The sequence below is a fragment of the Vigna angularis genome, chromosome 1, assembly GCF_016808095.1.
Source record: "Vigna angularis cultivar LongXiaoDou No.4 chromosome 1, ASM1680809v1, whole genome shotgun sequence".
Taxonomy (NCBI): domain Eukaryota; kingdom Viridiplantae; phylum Streptophyta; class Magnoliopsida; order Fabales; family Fabaceae; genus Vigna; species Vigna angularis.
The window spans coordinates 5,356,965-5,378,083 of NC_068970.1; the positions used below are offsets into that span (position 1 = coordinate 5,356,965).

The 21,119-nt window shown below is 32.9% G+C and overlaps 1 protein-coding gene across 3 annotated transcripts; it reads left to right on the forward strand.

Moving 5' to 3' along the window:
* The first annotated feature begins 14,895 nt into the window (after window positions 1-14,895).
* On the forward strand, window positions 14,896-20,404 carry LOC108322679 (zinc finger CCCH domain-containing protein 64). 3 transcript variants are annotated; one of them, XM_052871488.1, is made up of 12 exons: window positions 14,897-15,107; window positions 15,199-15,472; window positions 15,552-15,679; window positions 15,811-15,932; window positions 16,407-16,524; window positions 17,706-18,142; window positions 18,373-18,658; window positions 18,923-19,016; window positions 19,290-19,435; window positions 19,624-19,839; window positions 19,940-19,999; window positions 20,100-20,404. In XM_052871488.1, exons 1-10 carry the CDS (start codon window positions 15,036-15,038, stop codon window positions 19,669-19,671), a joined length of 1,725 nt encoding a protein of 574 aa, XP_052727448.1. In that variant the 5' UTR covers window positions 14,897-15,035; the 3' UTR covers window positions 19,672-19,839; window positions 19,940-19,999; window positions 20,100-20,404. The 3 variants fall into 3 exon arrangements, with proteins under 3 accessions (XP_052727447.1, XP_052727448.1, XP_052727446.1); XM_052871486.1 differs by having other exon boundaries at window positions 14,898-15,107; window positions 19,596-19,839; XM_052871487.1 differs by lacking the exons at window positions 19,940-19,999; window positions 20,100-20,404 and having other exon boundaries at window positions 14,896-15,107; window positions 19,507-19,641.
* The last annotated feature ends 715 nt before the right edge of the window (window positions 20,405-21,119 follow it).

Consider the following 21,119-nt stretch of genomic DNA (forward strand, 5'->3'; position numbering starts at 1 on the left):
CGAACATACACCGGAATGAGAGGGATCTGGAGACTGTATAGGTATGGGACTATACGGTTGAAGGATATCTTAAAGGGATTGATTGGGCTACTCATATCACCAAAAAATGCATTTACTTTTCGGTAGCCTGACCCATAAGAACTCCATGTTTAAGCGTGCTTAGCTTGGAGTAATTCTGGGATGGGTGACCTTCTGGGAAGTTTTCCCGGAAAGTGTGCGAGTGGGGACAAAGCACACTGGAAAGCCTGGTGGTGATCTGTGGGGGCAGTCGATGGTCCCTGCGAGTTGTCGGGACGTTACAGATGGTATCAGAGCCTAGCCTCTCCCAGTACGGTGTGGTTCGAGGACGAACCAGACAGAAGCTGGTGCTCATGTGACACCCGGGCACGGAGACGAGGGCGGGGAGTGACGCCGGTGCAAGAAGCATGGTGCTTCATACACCGGAATGAGAGGGATCTGGAGACTGTATAGGTATGGGACTATACGGTTGAAGGATAGCTTAAAGGGATTGATTGGGCTACTCATATCACCAAAAAATGCATTTACTTTTCGGTAGCCTGACCCATAAGAACTCCATGGTTAAGCGTGCTTAGCTTGGAGTAATTCTGGGATGGGTGACCTTCTGGGAAGTTTTCCCGGAAAGTGTGCGAGTGAGGACCGGAAAGTGTGCGAGTGAGGACAAAGCACACTATAAAGCCTTGTGGTGATCTGTGGGACCAGTCGATGGTCCCTGCGAGTTGCCGGGACAAGTCAATGAAAAAATTACAAAGCTAAAAGTTTGTATTGGAATTGCACATCCATTTCTCCATTTATGAGTTTGAAAAGTCTTTTTTATTATTCCACTACTTTATTTTTGTAAAGTGCTAATAATTCTTCATAATGTTCAGATCGAATGTACATCAATGACTCACCTGACCCAGAAAAGTCACAAAGATTCCACTTTCCTTAAAGATAAGATTTCAAAATTTTGTTTTAACTATAATTTAATGTTATCCGCACTTTTTTTTTTAAATTTTAAATTACAAAGCTAAAAGTTTGTATTGGAATTGCACATCCATTTCTCCATTTATGAGTTTGAAAAGTCTTTTTTATTATTCCACTACTTTATTTTTGTAAAGTGCTAATAATTCTTCATAATGTTCAGATCGAATGTACATCAATGACTCACCTGACCCAGAAAAGTCACAAAGATTCCACTTTCCTTAAAGATAAGATTTCAAAATTTTGTTTTAACTATAATTTAATGTTATCCGCACTTTTTTTTTTAAATTTTAAAAACTAATATTAAAAATAAAAACTTTGAACATCACATCACTCTAACTAGTTAATAAAGACGACAAAAGAAAACTGTACTGACAGATATTCACAGATAAAACTTGTGATAAATATCTTTAGTAAATATTCACGTGTTTTATGTAACATCCCGATTATATAATAATCAATATTATATAATAAGGACGTTAACATTCAAATATAGAGAACAGTCGGAGTATGACGTGTAATTAAATGTGATATTACAGTCATCCAGAAATAAAAGAAACTGAAAATTTAAACTTAAACAGTTGAAAGGATTAAACACTACAAGTGTTTAATCAAGAAATTCTAAGAAGATTACTCTGCAATATCAACAACCTCCAGCTATTGCTCCAAGGGAAATCTCCTCGACAACGTCTGCTCCCATCCAAGTGGATGATCATCGCCAAAGAAACATACCCAAACAGCACATAACAAAAGCAGTGTAAGGGTGAGCTAGATATAAAAAGCATATTATACATATAGCACAGTTAACTCATGTTATCATACTTAGATTCGTATAAAAGAACAATTAGAGCATATTCATTAAACCATAATTCCACCCACTCATACAACATGCAAAAGTCATCCAAACATGGTAAATTGACATCTAAAGACTTGTTACTTTATAGACCGACTCGTTACTTCATAGACAGACTCGTCCGGACTAGAATGAATGTAGAGTTGGGGCGGGTTGTGCACTTGTGATGGACCCTACTGCTTTGCAAAGCCATTGCCGAGGGGTTTCACCCGACCATACACAAGGTTAGTCCGTTACCGCGGAATAGACCTCCAGTGATAGCGTCTACCCTGGGACCTCCCTCTACTCCCACCACACGCGTCAATCCTCTCTAAGTCAGAATGAAAGACCGTTGGAGTGTAGGGATAACCCCCCATATGGAAGCCTCTTACATTCATTCAATACACTAACCGATCCCACCGAGAGATCTTAATTTCCGATTTAATCCCACCATTTTAAATCTCATGATATTTCTTTTGGAACCATGTTCATCATAAACCACTTATAACCATACACTTTCATCGCTTTGAATCACATACCCTTTCACTATAATGCCAACAATGATAATGCATACATACACTCTTAAAGCCACGTAGAATAATCAATTAAAATAGTATACTGGCATGAATAAAACATCAATCGAACACTTAATGAGTAAACCACAAACACTCTGACTTACACAGACCGAATGTTATAAGCTCTAGAAGAACACTAGTACATCACGAGTACAACAGAGATCATGATTTAGATGTTGAGGAAACATTTAGATATTTGTGAGGAAAGAACCTGACAAGGCATTGCCTTGCTCCTACGTATCTCCATTTTCGGTGGAGAATCAAGGCCTACGTAGTTCTGGCTTAAATTAAATGATGAGAATTGATACATTTGGAATTTTCTGAATATTTTAAACTTTTATGAATTTATAAATTTTTAATTTATTAACAGGCTCACGAAATGGGCCAAAGAGAGGAAGAACGGGGTTTTTCTGATCTAAGCCCAACTGTAAGGGGTGCACATAAAAAGATTGAGGGTGTGAGAAGGCAAAATGGCCCAAGGTATTTCCTGATCAGTCCTGGATGACTTAAGGCAGGGGGTGTAATCCTTTAGTACAGAAGTGGGCTTAAAGCCCAATCAGCTCTTTGATTTTCTTTTTCGGTCCAACTAAGGAAAGGGGTCTCCACTTCCATTTTTGTTGAGATGTGATGACCACACAGGAAAGGGTTTTCACCAGAGCAACCCTTTCCTTCTCTTTCGCTCGGCAGCTACGACAGCAGCTTAGAGGCGACGGCGTTAGTGTCTGGGTGGCAGCGAGTTTGCGGCTCAGGGAGGTGGAGGCGCGAATGAGGGTAACCGACTTTGTCGCGGTGGCGCGATGTTGAAGGTGAGGAAACGTGAGAGAAGCGACAACCCCAGAGCGGCGGCAGCGTCCGATTAAAAGAGAACGACGGAGGCAAGGAGGATGGCTCGTGGTCACAGGGATCGTCGCAGCAGTGACGGTTGACGAAGGCAGTGCTGACGGCGGAGATCCGAAGGAGAAGCGTCGAGCTGGGTAGTGTCCGCGGTGGAGGAGAATGTTGCGGTGGTGGCGGATAAGGGTCGCACGACGAAGAGGGTGGCTCGCGATGGTGAATATGGGTTCGATTGGAATGTGACTGGCTCGTGGAGGCCAGACCGAAGAGAAGCCAAGGTCTCCTGCGGGTTGTGGTCACGCGATGGCAGTGATGATGAGTGGGAAGCTGAGTGGCGGTGAGTGCGGAGAGAACGTGGTTCACGGTTAGCTTGGGTTGTTCGCATGGGTTCTGGTTAATCTGTTTGTATTGTGCTTGTGCAGGGGAAAGATGATGACGAGCTTAGATGCGGTCCGTGGACATCTTTCTTGCCCAGGGATATGAAACAGTGGAAGATTAAGTTCGGACAGCCTTCATGTTGAAAGAAATTGGGCTGGCAAGTCATAATGAGACTGTGATGAAGTAGATGGTTCGGTGTGAGGGTGACCGGCGACTACCGTGGTCGGTGAGGAGGACCAGTGACGACAGCAGTCATGGTGGCATATGGGAGCTTTATTGATTGGATTGAAGGAAGAATAGGAAGAAAGTAGAATTTGATTTTGATATATCTTTTCTGTATTAGACATTAGATATGCAGGGATTGTGGTTCGATATCTATGATCAATTACTATGCAAATGATTTACGTATATAACATAAAGGAGAAGCATGCCTCATAAGACTGATATGTTAAGACGGGAAGAGTACCTCCGTAGCTTTAAAAGATTTGATCTTGTATCTCTTCTTCTTACCGTTGTGATGTGTTCAGAGCTTTCTCCTCCCTTTCTTCTTCGCAGCAGCTCCCCTTCTCCCTAGCCTCCTTGTCTTTTTAATTTCTTTTGCACATGATCCCACCACCAAACATTGATCCCCCCGTGAAGAGAAGATAATCATAAAAATGTAATGGTGGCATGTGAACTACAATAATGTTCACGGAGTGGCATATCACTATTCTCTTGCATGAACATGGGGACACCAACTTTCAAGTAGAATATAGACGGCTGCTCTCATTTTTATTTATTTATTATTATATTTTTTTTTAACAAAATTAATTAAATAAAATAAAGATAAAAACAAGGATCTTACATTTTAAGTATGTTTAATTACTCGTTTATTAAATGTGACAAATACTAATATCATAATATTTGATCCATACACATTCATTATTTACCCGTTAATAGTTATTAATAAATTTTATTTGAGTGATTAAAATTCAAGTAATTATAATAAAATTATCAATAAAAAAAATATTAATCATAGAATAATTGTTTAAAATTTGACTTTATTTATTTATATATATTTTTATATAAACTTATGACACGAAGATATTTGTAAAAGATGATTTTTTTTATAAACTTGTATCTTTATGCAACTTATTTAAATTTGTCTTTTTAGAAAAACTAAATTTATTTGTATCAATATTTTATTTATTCATTTAATTTGAATTGGACTGAAAATTTATTATTTTTTATTTAATTTTATATTTTAAATATATTTTTTCTAAATAATTTTATTTAATTTTAAATATATATATATATATATATATAAATATTCATGAATATAAAATTCTTTCAAAAGTAAATAATTTATATTCATGGATAAAAACACGTACCTGCTACGTTAATAAAGATATAAGTATTATAATAATTAATAACTTACGATAATTTTTATTGAGTGTTAATTTGGTTTAAGAAAATTGTTATAAATAGTAAAATAATAAGTACTTATATAAAAAACAGTTGATAAAATGAGATTTTTGTAAATGATAATATAGATATAAATTAATGATATTGATAGAAAAAAAAATAGTTGTATATTATATAATGACTAAACAAGTCAATCTATTACATCTTCATCCTTTATAAAGATAAGAGACGTTTAATAAGGTTTTGAGGGCACAAAAGAATATTATGAAATTTAATACTGATCACTTACAACAAAAAATCAAGGACTATAAAATTTTTACATAATGGTTGATTAAAAGTGAAAAAAAAGAGTATAATAAATAATTGAAAATAGAATTAATAATTAAATTAAGAAAATTAAAAATATTTAACATTTTAATGTTATAATAGTTAAAATACTCAAGTGGTCAACGTATTTATTTAAAATTTTAAATAGGTCTCAAATTTTGATGAGTCTTAATTAGATTTTTTTTACTGTTATCCCAATAACATTAAATATGTGTTATACATGTGAATTTTTTTTGTTTTTAATTTTGTGTATGTGTTAAGTCAGTGTTGTGTAACATATCAAATTGTTGAATCTCAATTTCATTTTTATATTTTTTATTTTAATTTAATTAAATTCTATTTTTTAATTTCTGTCCAAAGACCATATTTAATTATCATATAATTGTAACATTGATATTTTTATAAAATTGATATTTTTATTAAATATTTTTAATAAAATTAAATTTATTTAAATTTATATTTTACACTGAAATGTATTTAAAACTTGTTTTAAAATTTTAAATATATTTGTGTTGATATTTCATTACATCAAACTTTAATATTGTTTTTTATTTGAATTTGTAATTCAAATAATTGCATATAAATTTATATAGATTTATAACTTTATATTTCAAATATTTGTATAATATCATATATCAATAATTTTTATACAGATGTTAGAATTGGTCTAAAAATAATAATTTTATAAATTCAAATGTAAAATTTTAAAACGATTTAATAAAAATTTAAAATAAATATATTTAAAATTTTAAAACAATATTTAAATAAAGTTTAATGAAAAATATAAATTAAATAAATTTAATATTGTTAGAAATATTTAATCAAAATATTATTATAATGTTTATTTTAAAGAAAGACAAAAAAAGTATTCAATTAAAAAAATAAAACTAAATTGAATTAAAATAACAGATAAAGATTATATAATACGAGACATAATTATTACATATTTTAAAAAATAGAAACTTAATTGAGACCAAATAAAATACGAAGATATATTTAAAAATTTCAAACAAATATGAAAAACAAGTATTTTTAAGTTATATAACCATAAATTAATATATAATTTACTTAGAAGAAAATTTCATGATTCATCAACACTTTCTTGAGAGTTGAAATAGCACAATATTTTTCTATAAAAAGAGAGCATAATCTCTGTTATTTGACATGCTCATTTTCTATATCATCGAGAGAGAGATTCAGAAGAATGCTTAGGCATATATTAGAATATTTTTAAGAAGTTATGAAAGGAGAAAAAGTACTCCATGCATTTGCTGGAAATATCATTATGACTAGTTATATTTTTAAAGACAATATGGAAGGAATGAAACCTTGAGAGTAGGGAGCATCAAAGTTTTGAGTAAATTGAAATTTAATTTTCGATGTGAAATAAAATGGAACCATATAACCCGTAAGGCAACAAATTTAAAAACCTAACTTAAACCAAATCAAATTCTAATCTCCACAATTATTAGGCTTAACGATGAAGTTCTAGGCGCAACGACAGTGTGCATTGCGATGTCGGTGTAACAAAGCGGTTCTGTTTTGGTAGATATTTTGTGGGACAGAGACTCACCATCCTGACGTGGCTTGCCTGCTTTCTGACGTTGGAATCGAGTGTTCCGCTCGCTTGGACTCTGGATGTCGTTCTGGGGAGAGGTACCTTAAAATCCGGTCGGTTGTTCATAAACAGCTTTTTGAGTATATTTAATAAGATATTTTATCCAATAGTTTAAATGATGGCCCGATTGTGACCCACCACCTTTTAATCTGGTTTGACCTGGTTGACGAGCGCTGTGGCCCAACATCCTTTAACCTAGTTTGTTGATGAGCGCTACTACAGTAGAATTGACGAACGCTGCTACAGTAGATAGACCAATCGGTCTTAAACGCTAACCGTTTGGCCTAGATATCATACTATACAGGTTCCAATGTTGTAGTGCAAGTACAGCGATGCGACGCAAGTCTGATGCGATACATGACGAAGGATTGAGGTACGTGAATCCTTTGAGAGAGCTAGACTAAGGGTTTAAAAGGGAGAGCAAACCCAATAGTTTAGTAAAAATATAGTAAAAAAAACAAGAATGGAATTTATTAAAATTAGTTTTTTTTAATTTTTTATTATAAAAATATTCAAAAATTATTTCATTATATACTTTTGTTGGAATTTGAAATAAATGTAGATTAATTTTCTAAGATTTAAAAATAAACTTATTAGCAATTAAGAGAGTTCCACATATCTCCCTTACTTAAAACCATTATGGGTTATATTAAGCTTGGCTAAATAATCTTCTCAAATACAATTTGTTTTTAGTGATAAACGACTAATTTCGTCCCTTAAAAATTTCTTGAAAATAAAGTGACGTTCAATATTCTACAAATCATATTCAAAATTTGTTGACGTTGAAGTAAATTATTTAATCAACTTTAAGCATTGGCATCAGAAATGAAGACCAAGACCAACCAGTCGTTTTCTTTCTTCCTCAACTCACTATCACACAAAAGAAATAAAACTTTAGTGATGAATGAAGGTGTGTTGTCGTATTTTCATTCACAATATTAAAATATATATAATTATGATGTAGACTTAAAAGGTTGAACTCAAAAAGATACGTAATTGGTACAAATTTAATTTTACTTAAAAATGTAAGAGTGTGTTATCATTGGAAAAGAATGTCATACTTTTAGAGTTGAAAAAAATCAAGGTGTTTAAAGAAAAAATTTCAATATTTAAATTCAGTAATAGATTTATGGTAACACATCATATATATGTCGAAATAAATAAAACAATTAAAATATATTTTTCTTACATAATTTTTCAATACTTATTTTAAATATAAATTTGTAATTTTGAATTTTTTAATCAAAATATTTCTTTATTTTATATTTTAACTAAATAATTTTTTGTGGGTCCCACCAATAGTATGGAGAAAGAGAAAATTGGTTGTCTAAATGTAAGATCCTTGAAAATATTTGTAAGTTAGATACTAGATAAAAAAAAAAATTTTAAAAAAAATAGTGAATAGTAATTTGTGAATAGTAAAAAGTGAATAGTAAAAAAAAAAAAAAACAAAAAAAAATTATTTTTGGAAAGGATAAGTGTTACACGTAGCTTTGAGATCAGAATTCACCAATTTGCAAATAAAAAATTATTTTTGTAATAGTAAAATGAATAAAAAAATGAATAGTACAAATGAATAGTAAAAATGAATAGTAAACATGAATAGTAAATTTTTTTCTATAAATAGCCAAGGGGGGAGGCTGAAAATTTACACCAAAGAACTTAGAAAAATGTTGAGAGAAGAGAGTTGGAAGAATTTCTAATTGCAAAGGGGATATTCTGGAAGTTTTCAGAGAGCGAGGAGATTAAGTCTGTAATAGAGGACGAGAAGTTGTCTAACCGGCTCTGCCAGATTCAACTTCTTGTTTCCCCAAAACTTTGGTTGTTTCTTATATCTTTATACGGTATTTTTGGAAGGACGAGAAGTTGTCTAACCGGCTCTGCCAGATTCAACTTCTTGTTTCCCCAAAACTTTGGTTGTTTCTTATATCTTTATATTGTATTTTTGGAAGGACGAGAAGTTGTCTAACCGGCTCTGCCAGATTCAACTTCTTGTTTCCCCAAAGCTTTTGTTGTTTTTTTTTATATCTTTATATTGTATTTTTGGAAGGATGTGAAGTTGTCTAACCGGCTCTGCCAGATTCAACTTCTTGTTTCCCCAGAAATTTTATTGTTTTATCTATTCTTTTTATTGCATCTTTGTGGAAGGATGAGAAGTTGTCTAACCGGCTCTGCCAGATTCAACTTCTTGTTTCCCCTGAATTTTTATATTAATATTATTTTGATGGTAAGGGCAACTAATTATTTTTGTATGAATTTATAAATATACGAATGTTGAACTGGTGTTCTCTTGCGAAATTGTTTTATGACTTTTATTATATTGGGTGTTATAACTGAAACTGTTAAATTGTACATGTTGTGATGTGATGAATTTATTGAATGAGTTTGTTGGCTGAAATTGATCTTGTTGGAAGGTCTGGAGTAAGGGTTCTGTAATAGCTTATATATGAGTATTAAATAGATATACAGATACTGTTTGAGGTTGTTGTGAGAGGAAGTAAAAATATTAAAATTAGGCATTTTAGATTTAGTGCATAAGACAACAAGGTAGATAAATTAAATAAATAAATTGATTAATTATTGAGGGCCTCCCTTTGTTGGTAGGATAGAGGAACCTTAAAAACCTGAGTTGGCACATCCCTGATCATAGAGCAGCCCTGGCCTGGTCCAGTCAGTTGTGACTAGTCATATGTGCTGGCGTCGAAGGTGAGTTTGATGCGTTCAGACATCTGGGTCCTCTCCGGTGACCAATTGGGGTAAAGAAAAATCTCTACTAGGATGAAAATAAAATAAAACAAGTTGATTGTAGATGCATAATATTATCATGGTAAAAATTTCATATATATTTTATTTATCATTACATTGAGCCCAGACTTTAATATGTAGTTCCTACGATATGTTGATATATTTTGGTTGATCCATGATCTTTGTTTGGTGAAAATATGTTGAGTTATACTCGTTATGGGCAAAATGAGTTTATAATATGAAGCATGATATATGGCAATATGTTTAATTTATTGATACCAAAACGGGTTATTATGAATTCATGATTAAAGAATGAACATGATTGAGTTAGGTGGATAAGAGGGTATGAATTGTTGGTTTTATGAAATGTTGGAGTGGATATGAGAAATCATTACTTATGAAATGATGTTTACTACCGGGAGTAGTATGTTCGAGTTATACCATGAGAGTTTGGTATGAGCAAAGTAACACCTGAGGTTTATGAAAGCAGGCAGAAAGTGGTCTGACCATAAGGCTTTGACATAAACATATGATTCGTAAGTTATATAGAAGCAGGCAGAGAGGGGTCTGACCATAAGGCTTCAGAAAGTAAGACATAGTATATAAGTGAGGCTTAAGGAAGCAGGCAGAGAGCGGTCTGACCATAAGGCTTCATGAGTAAGCATGGTACACTTGTAAGATTTATGGAAATGGGAAAGATGATTTTGATAATGATGAATTAATGACATCGGAATAATGATATTTTATCAATTGCAGAAATACATGATTATAATATTTTTATTACAAGTTTAATGATTTTATGATATGGTTGGCTTACCCTTATTTGTTTGTACTATGATCATATAACTCATGTTATATGTGATTAGATAATGTTGCAGATGCGGTTGAAAAAGCTTAGAGATGAGAGAGATGCGGGGAAAAACTTTCAGGGATTTTTGTAAAAAGAATAAATTTGTATTGGGAAGATTATGTTGTGTAAAACTTATAAGTTGAAATTTCAATGGTGAAGACTATATTGTTTAAAGTTTGTAAGTTTGGTATTGTACTTTGGAGTAATTGAAATAAAGTTTGATTGTTTATATGAGATATCAAATTAATTTAGTCTCTACTATCAGTAATACCCTTTAAAATATTAGGGTGTTACACTAAAGACTAGGTAACTTTTTTTCAATAAAAGTCACGTCATTTTGTTTTAGTTTTAATTGATTTTTTTTATTTAAAAAATTAAGAAAATTATGAATTTTTCTCAAGAAAAAAAATCACGGATGTCATTTTAATTCTAACATTGAAATTCAATAGTGATCTCTCACAAAACTAATGGACGAACTTATATTATCTAATTTCTTTTTTAAATGTTCTTCACTTTACTGGAATGATATTAAATTAATTTTTGCTTTTAAGAGAATTCCAATTGTGTTTTAACTTATCAAATAATGTTTTTACTTTAAAGAATAATATACGTGTCAATGTGTGTTTATTTTTAATTTTTAAAACTTTTTTCTAAATTTTTTTGTTGTTATGTGTAAAGTTTCTAGTATAATATATGATATTGAGAAAGTACTACTATGGGTTAGTACATAGTATCGATGTTTTGATTTTAATTTAATTTTTATGTATGTCTCCTTGAGACACTTTTCAAAAGTTATTATCTTTTTTAAGATATTGTAGTATCTAAATCATTGTAAGCCATAATAAAAGTAGTTAGGTTGAAGAATATCATGACTAAAGAATTTTGAGCTATACCTCTTATATAGATAATATATATATATATATATATATATATATGAGAGCGTGTCACGAGAATGGATGGAAGATTTATTGTAAGCCATGATGAATTGCAAAAAACATGATCAAATTAATAAATGTGCATCTTATCCAAAAATCACAAATAAACATCAAATTTTTTCAAAAAAATCTTAACTTTTGTTTAATTTATTTATATTTTATAATGATGCCTAAATCTTAACGACACAGTGTTAAGGTGAATCGTCATTAGTATAACTTTTTGACATATATGACGACTTAAAAAAAAGATAACATAAAAAACACGATAATTAAATGTAACTACGTAATCGTTTTTAACTTTTCACCACCCAAAATCCTAACCACCATCAGAATAATAAAATGTATTTAAACGAAATAAAAATTCATCATCTCCAAAGCATAATTTTTCATCAATGAATAAGTAACATAATTTTACTTCATTGAATAATCATTCAAAGTAATGCATATGATAGAAAGGACCACTTATTGAACATGGCAATAGGAGCACTTCATATTCTATTCATAAATAATGATTTAAATCAATGAACGAATAACTATTGGGGTGGAAAGTGTAAGACCCATGAAAAAAAATATTTATAATAGTAAATTTTAGCATTTTATTAGTAATAATAATTTTAATGGATAGAAAAATATATATTTTGAATATAAAATTATAGTAATTTTAGAAGGAGAGGTTAAAATTTTTGATAACTTATTTAGTATTTTTTTTTTAGAAAATCGAATAGTAAAAAAAAAATGAATAGTGAATAGTAAATAGTAAAAAGGGAATAGTAAATAGTAAAAAGTAAATAGTAAAAATAAATTTTCAGCATTTGGATTCCTTAGCATGGAAGTAAGTAGTAGGTAGAAATTAGGATCAGATTTGGTGAGAAAATGATTGAAATATTATTTTTAAATAATATTAAAATAATAAATAATATTAAAATATTAAGGAATAGTAAATTTTTTTTACTATAAATAGCCATGGGAGGGAAGGGTATTTTGCACCAAGAGAAGAGGAATCAAGTGAGAGCTTGAGAAATAGAGAAGAAATAGTTAGGGAGAAATTTTTAGTTGCAAGAAGAGTAGAGGTTCTGAAGAGTTTTCGGGGAAACAAATTCGGAGCAGGAGATTAAGTCTGGAATAGAGGTAGGAGAGCTAACTTTTCTAAGCTTTTTATATTATGATTTAGTACTGTTTTATTACTATTCATGTCTTGAAATTATGTATGAATATTGTTAATGCTTACTGTATGTTTATCTATATTGATATTCGGTGTAAATATTATATGTTGTTGTTTTGAATCTGTTAATAAGAAATTTGTTAAAAACTAGTTGAGGAACACTTTGGCTAAGGAAAGACTTGGTACTTAAGTTGTCCATTGTGACGCACCTCTCTTTCCTGGAAGTCTACTCGACAGGTTTTTAACTTAAATCTTGTGTACAGATTATGTACTGTTAAATTATCATGTAATATATCTTGTTGGAATATATTCAGTTTGTATGATTTCTGAAATGATTGAAGTTTATTTGATTTGAATTTATGCATCTAAACATGTATGAGTATTACGGGGAAATGTCGTAAGGGTATAATATGAGTCGAGGAATGTGAGTATGATATGAGTATCGCGGAGAGATTCTGTAATGTCATGGTATGTGTATGAGGATTATGGGTAGATTTCGTAATGGTATAATATGAGTTAAGGAATGTGAGCATGGTATGAGTTTCGTGGAGAGATTCTGTAATGTCATGGTATGTGCGTATATGTTGATGTTGAGGGTCATGAAGTTGGAGGTTATCCTGATACTCTAATAATCATTCAGTCTCAAGTAGAGAATGATGAATTATGTGGTGAGAGGGGAAGGAGGTCCTGGTCTATGTGCCGGTTTAGGACATAGTGAGGGGACTAACCTTGTGAATGGTATGGAGGGCAGAATGTCCTGGTCTATGTGCCGATTTAGGACATAGTGAGGGGACTAACATTATGAATGGTATGGAGGGCAGAATGTCCTGGTCTATGTGCCGGTTTTGGACATAGTGAGGGGACTAAGAATGACATCACAAGTGAAAAACCTTCCGTTGTATCGCTCATCAACATATCGTTGGGATAAGTGCCTATGGAATATCGTTGGGATAAGTGCCTATTGAATATCGTTGGGATAAGTGCCTATTGGGTATTGTGGAATGAGTGTCTATTGGGTATAGTGGTGTTTATTGGGTATTTTGGTGTTTATTGGGTATTGTGGGACGAGTGTTCAATGAGTGTTTATTGGGTATTATGGAATGAGTGTCTATTGGGTATTTTGGTGTTTATTGGGTATTTTGGTGTTTATTGGGTATTGTGGGACGAGTGTTCAATGAGTGTTTATTGGGTATTATGGAATGAGTGTCCATTGGGTATTTTGGTGTTTATTGGGTATTTTGGTGTTTATTGGGTATTGTGGGACGAGTGTTCAATAGGAATTGTGGTACGATGGTATGAGGGTGTCTGACATAATTATTATATGATGTTTGTATCGAAGTAATTATGCATGTCTTATAAATGATTTGTTGCATGTTAGCTCACCCTACTTGTTTGTGTTTTGTGTTTGGGTATGTGCGATGATCGTATAATTCGTTATACGGGAGCAGATGAATGTCGCCTCACATAGTACCAAGGAAAGGAAGGAGTAGAAGAACTATAATTAGAATCTTTTTACATGTATAGACTTATATCAACTAGGAAATTTTAAAGGGTGAGATTACGGAATGTTACCGTAAATGTAATGTTAATTATCAAGTGTGAAAATTTGTGATGTTACATTAATGTGAAAAGTTAGGATGTTATATTAATGTGAGAATTTGGGATGTTACAGAAAGAGATTATGTTCAGTTAACACATGTTATTTTATTATTCTTTCAAATTACTGGTCAAAATACTTATTTTATATTATTTTAAGTAGTTTTAATTAATATAATGAAACTAAAATCATAGTCAAATAAAAAATTTTTAAAATTACAAATGTCAAGAATACCGGATTTGTACATTTTATTTAATTATAATTTAAGTTAATTTGTTTTACTTTTTATTAAGAAAAAATAAAAAATTAAAGTTATTTAATTATTAAAATTTACTTCTAGCTTTATTTAAATTTGTAAGATTATTTTACTTTTAAGTATCTAAAACAATATTTTATCAATTATTTTCGTGAAATTATTAACCGTTTATTATTTAAATTTATATTTTAAATATTATTTAAAACAATTGTATGATAAAATATATTTTATTAAAATTATTCCATGAAGAATTGAAATACATCTCCATAATAAAAACAGTAAAGGTTTATCCTTCAGTTTTATAAAATATAATGCTTATATTAAATTTTAATTATATTTTCATAAATTTGAATTTGTGTAGTAAGTATATATTTTTTAAAATGTGCATAGCAATTTCTCATCCCCATGTAAATAACGTAAATTCAAATGGGTATAGCCTTCTTGAGATTGAATAGAACCAAACCCAGGTCGCTGCCCTGAGTGAAGAGTTACACTGTGAAATTGAGTGCGTCAAGTGTGTTTCTGTGTTGGTGGTTTCATTATGGCTCCGAGAATCCTTCTATGCGGCGACGTTTTAGGTCGCCTCAGCCAACTCTTCAAGCGCGTCTCTTCAGTGAGTCTCACCCTATCTTTTGTTGTTTCTAATCTAGGGTTTGTTTCTATCGTTACTCTCTCGGAACATTGTTTTCATGTGGTTGCTGCAGGTGAGCAAATCTGCAGGTCCATTCGATGCGCTCTTGTGCGTAGGCCAGTTCTTCCCGGACTCACCGGAGCAACTGGATGAATTCACCGCCTACATTGAAGGTGGATCACAGATTCCGCTTCCGACTTACTTCATCGGAGATTACGGCGTCGCCGCCCCTAAATTTCTCTTGCAAGCTTCCAAGGACTCCGCCAACCGCGGCTTCATGATGGACGGCTTCAAGGTTTGCCACAACTTATATTGGTTGAAAGGCAGTGGCAAATTCCCCCTCTTCGGTACCGACTTTTTCTTTTGCTTTGCGAATTCGATAAGGACTTGCGAATTCGGTGTCTTAAATGTTGCAGTTGCATGTAGGGTTATCCGTGGCCTATTTATCTGGTAGGAAGTCGTCTAGTGTTCAACAGTTTGGAACTTATACCGAAGATGACGTTGATGCTTTGCGAGCTATTGCAGAGGAACCAGAAATTATTGATCTGTTCTTGACATATCCTTCAATTGTTGTGCATTATCTCATGTAGAGACAGAGTTAGTTAGTTACATGCTTGTTACTTCTCACATTGCATTTAATATAAGCTAAGAGGATTCTCTGTGTTCACTTCCTTGATTCATTATTACTAATGAATGGCCCAGTGGCATCACCAATGGAGCAGCTGCTTCGGACATTCCTGCTGGAGCCTCTGATGTTGTAGGCAGTGATTCAACCATATCGGAGTTAGTACAGGAGATCAAGCCACGGTAATTGTTATTTGTTTTCTGTGCAAACTACCTAAATTGTCAACAGCCTATGCATTTTATATTTGACAAATGGTATTGCATGCTTAAGCCTCATTTCACATTATTTGCTTGGAATTGGATCGTGCACATGAGAGTTGATAGGGTTAGGTCTGTGGTTCCTTGTTCACTTGAGTGACTTTTGTGTTCTATCATGTTTATTGTACTTGTTGTAGGACGGTAAAACTTAGTATTGTATTTGCAATTCTTGTTATTGGGAGTGACAGTCTCACGAGTGGTAAAAGAAAATGGTATTTGGTTGGGAGAAAGATTAATTAAAATTTTTAAATTTAAAGGGGGAACTATAAGATCGGGATTTGTAGAGTATTCTGGAGGAATTTGGTAGGGCGAATGTGGCTTTTGTAGTCTTTCTTGTGGCATTTGTAGGCCTGATTCTGATCATTGCAGTTATTTTCTCATGGTTATTTTTGGGGTTAGTTATCACATTGCAGGCACAAAAGGTATGTACTATGCCCGTGAACCATATACCAATGTTGACGCTGTGCATATCACCCGTTTCATAGGGCTTGCATCTGTTGGAAATAGAAATAAACAGGTTTGTTTTTTGGTCTTTATCGTTCTTCTTTGAGTATTTTGTTTATTTATTTAACTGAAAATTTTGAATTAGCAGATACTTTAACATTTTCATGCGGTAATAGTAGGGGTGACAATTGCATCCATTTATTCATCAGCCACCCAATTCATTCATGCATAAATATATCAAACCTGCCCTATTATATGAACAAAAATAATGAAGTGGACAGACTGGATCAACAATCACTATCGAATGGTTCATAAACGATGAATCATATTTTAAACCAATGGTTAATATGAGTTACTATGTTGAACCAAGATTACAAAGAATTGAATAGTGAGGATGAGGAGTAGCTTTTTTAAAATTACCCTTGGAATCAATTGATCCCTCATATGTGTATGTGTGTGTAGGGGAGGAATGAATTGATACCGGTATAAGTTACATTAACTATGGCACCTTCAATAACTCTTTATCAAAATCAACATGTTGAATTACAATTTACCTTGATTGTGTGTCAAATTTTAGAAAAAATGAACAACAATAAGATGCTAATAAAATAGTTCATATTGGTGTATATTTCAAGAATTTTATATTATGTGATTTTGATGCATATAGATGGGATATCTCGTAATTTTAGATTAATATTTCTTTTGTAGACATGATTTAAGACTTTCACTCCAACATTGATTTTTTAGGAAAAAAAGTTTATAATTAGAAGATATTGAAGGTTTCATAGTTGATGTGGTGTAGTGTCATTTGATCTCTCTCTCCACACACACACACACACACGCTCGAATAAACACATTTCATTGAAGAGGATAGGAGCATTTACAAGTGAAACATAATTGCTATGAAATATGAGCATTTTCTGGAAGGTGAAACAGTTCCACCCAAATCTCAAAATTAGCCTCACAAAAGGCCTTTCTACTGTTTTATTGGAGATCAATGCTATTCTCAGGATTTTGGATACCATCAGGATACCAGTGCCAGAGTAAAATGCCTTTTGCAGCCACTATGATGATGTATGAAGCTATGACAATTCATATGTGCACTCCTATGCTGCTATAGCGTGCTATTGATAAATCTGATTTCAGATAGTACTTTATTTTTCTTATCAACAAAATTAACATACTGTTTTTTCGGTCCCTAAAAGATTAATAGCTTTTCAGTGCTCTGACGTTGTACTTGCTTCTGCATTCCAGAAATTTATTCATGCAATCTCTCCCACACCTTCTTCGACCATGTCTTCAACTGAGATTGCTATGAAAACCACAAATACCACCTTATCACCTTACACATTTGTGGAGAAAAGAACACCTCCTATGGATTCCACGAAGAGATCCAGTGATTCTATCTCTGAGTCTCAATATTGGAGATATGATGTTTCTCAAAAGCGACAAAAACATGAAACTGGACAAGCTGATAAGACGTGTTTCAAATTTGTCTCTTCTGGATCTTGTCCACGTGGAGAGAAGTGCCATTTTCGTCATGATACAGATGCAAGGGAGCAGTGTAAGAGAGGTGTTTGTTTAGATTTTTTGATTAAGGGAAAATGTGAAAGGGGCCCAGACTGCAATTTTAAGCACAACTTGCTGGATGAAGGTGACAGGGATCCTTCTAGGAGGTCCGGATCTGGCAGGTTTGTCTTCGGACTTACTATGTTCTATAATCAATGTGCATTCTGTTAGTCAGTAATACTTCATTTGTAAGTTTTAGAGTTATGTTATTTTGTTAATACTAATATTAATGCAATAAAAAATTGATTTTGCAAGTGAGTTATTCCTCGTGTTTGTTTATTTGCTTCTTCATTGTTGTCTCTAACATTTAGGCATTTAGTCTTTGACACATCTATCCTAAATATGGCTGCAGCTCAAAAGAATGTTGGTTTTGCTTGTCAAGCCCAAATGTGAAGACACATTTAATCGTTAGCATTGGGGAGAATTATTACTTGGCACTGGCTAAAGGTCCACTTGTTGAGGACCATGCACTGATAATACCCGTTGAGCATGGGTTTAATACCTTATCTATGTCTTCTGAATCTGAAACTGAGCTCTCTAGGTTCCAGAACAGTCTCAAGAGTTACTGCAGGGGCCAAGAAAAGGAAGTGATATTTTTTGAGTGGGCCTCCTTGCGTCGCACTCATGCCAATCTTCAGGTAGAAGTTTCTGTTGATAGTTAACGATATAGTTTACTTTTACTTCTTCCCTGTCCACTTTCCCTTTTTATAATTTGCTTAATTCCACGTTGCATGGCCAATCTCTTAATTTTTCTGGTTAGCTGTTTTGAGCTCTATCAATAGCAGTTTGTTTATGAAGTTTCGTTGTTTTCTCTTCGTGGAAGATTATATTATTTCCTTTTTAATTTTTGATTGACTGTTTTAGATTTGCTCTTTAATTGAATTTTCACCCTTTTGATGTAGGCCATTCCCATTCCATCTTCCAAAGCAGTTATGGTTGAAAAAGTGTTCAATTTAGCTGCACAAAAGTTGGGATTTGAATTTGTGGCCAAGACATGTAAGTATTATTCTTCAGATTATGCTTCATATTTCATTGCCTACATGATCTGAGTCAGACCTGGATCCATTAATTTTTTATCTCTTTTTCCCCCTTAACTTCCTTGTTTTTCCTTGGCTCTATATATCAATTGTAGGGCACTAATTACCTGACTTGAAACAATGGACTTTGATTTATGTATTCTGAAAATGCTTTACATTTGTTATTTATTATTTTGGCTGGTTCTGGGAGGGTGTTTTTGGTCTTCTGCTTATGTTCTTTATTGCAACACAGTTGATAGCATTTCTGATGGAAGGAAGTTTTTGAAGACTCAAATTGGTGGGGGTTCAGGATTGTTCTATGCTCAGGTTCCAGGAGGCAAAATTCTGCTGCATCATGTTGAAAAGAACGAGAAATTTCCTGTCCAGTTCGGCCGGGAGGTAGCCTTCTAATATTGATGCACTGAATAAACAAATCATATCAATATATTTCTTAAAAATTTCTTTTTCAGAAAGAGGTCATCAATGGTAGCATGCTTTGGTTAAGATTGCAACTCTTTGTATTTATCAGCGAGAGTTAATACCTGTAAACGTGACTTAGGTCATGGCTGGGTTGCTCAATATGGCAGATAATGCAGATTGGAGGAGTCACAGACATAGCAAAGATGAGGAAATGAAAATTGTTGAAAATTTCAAGAGTCGATTTCAAGAATATGATCCAAACTGCTAATTGTTCATGCACTGGATTCTGAATTTACTCCGAAGTCATCATGGTTATGGGGATTCCTTGTTCATCTTTCAGTTATATGTCGTGATTGATTCAGTATTCAATGCTAAACGAAAAGGTGCCTTCTTGTTTAATTTGATAATCATCGACCTGTTTACTTGTTTATTGAACAACCTGATCTTATAGTAGTTCGCTTTTACCTATGAATTGGTGCTTAGGAGATTTGTTGGTCATGATGGATGTTAACTGGTAACCTTTTTCTGTCGGCAGCTTCTGTGGTAAGCATCACTTTCCTTTCCTAAATTTGCATTGCTATTTTTTGTGAGATGTTATATGCACATTACAAAACGTCTCAACCTTGCTATTCTATATTTTCAGGCAAAGAATCGCCGAACGGAGTTTGATATTCTATAACTCCGGCTATTTGTGCGCGTTAGTCAGAAAGCAGAGGAGCTGCCTGCTCGTAATTGACAGAGTATTCGTATTTGTTTCGAGAGGCAGGGAGATAGAGAGGGTGAGAGGAGACTTGCTTCAACTTTCAGGTAGTCAGTAGTAAGTATCCTTTTATTTAATGTAGGGATCTTTCGGATTTGTATACTCTGTATTTTCCCAAAGCTCGATTCTACCTTTTTTTATAATTAATTCAACTTCATATATATACATATACATAACAAATTTAGTGATATTAAGTGTAAAAGTTGAGGGTAAGAATTCTCTGTATAGAACTTTCTCTAATCACCACAACAAAAATAGGATTTTTAAAACTGAGGTATAAGATGAGATCAAGTCTAAATGATCGAGTTAAACCAAATCGGTTTTGATAACCACTTGAAAGAATTTAATTAATAATATAAAGAAATTTAATCAATACAAATATAAAAAAAATGTACCAACTAAAATCTTTAATTTCCGCAGTTATTGGGAATTAGTTAATGGAATTTTACAAAATAAAAGCTCGACAGAGTAGTTTATGTTTATGTTGTTTGTTCTACACTAATGAATAAATATAATTTGGTTTTCCATTTAAGTTATATATAATATATGATTTGAATTCACATTAAATGTTCATTTTGATCTAGTGATAATGGGTGTTAGATGAAAGGGCGGAACCGTACAATCCCGTCACCAATAATTTCCAATTGGCAGTTGCTCCCTGCACCACCACCGAATACTTCTTGCACCACCCCATACTAATTTTACTTTTCTCTAAAACGGATGTCAACATCCGTTTCACCTCCAACAGATGTCAACATCCGTCCGTTCCTGCAGCAAAGTCTTTTGTCGTTCCATGCCAGTGCTAATTCCACCAAGTTCCTACAAACATCACAAGGAAGAAAAAAAACATTGTTTCATGAATAGATTACATTAAGCAATAAGCATGATGTTGTGAGAGAAGGG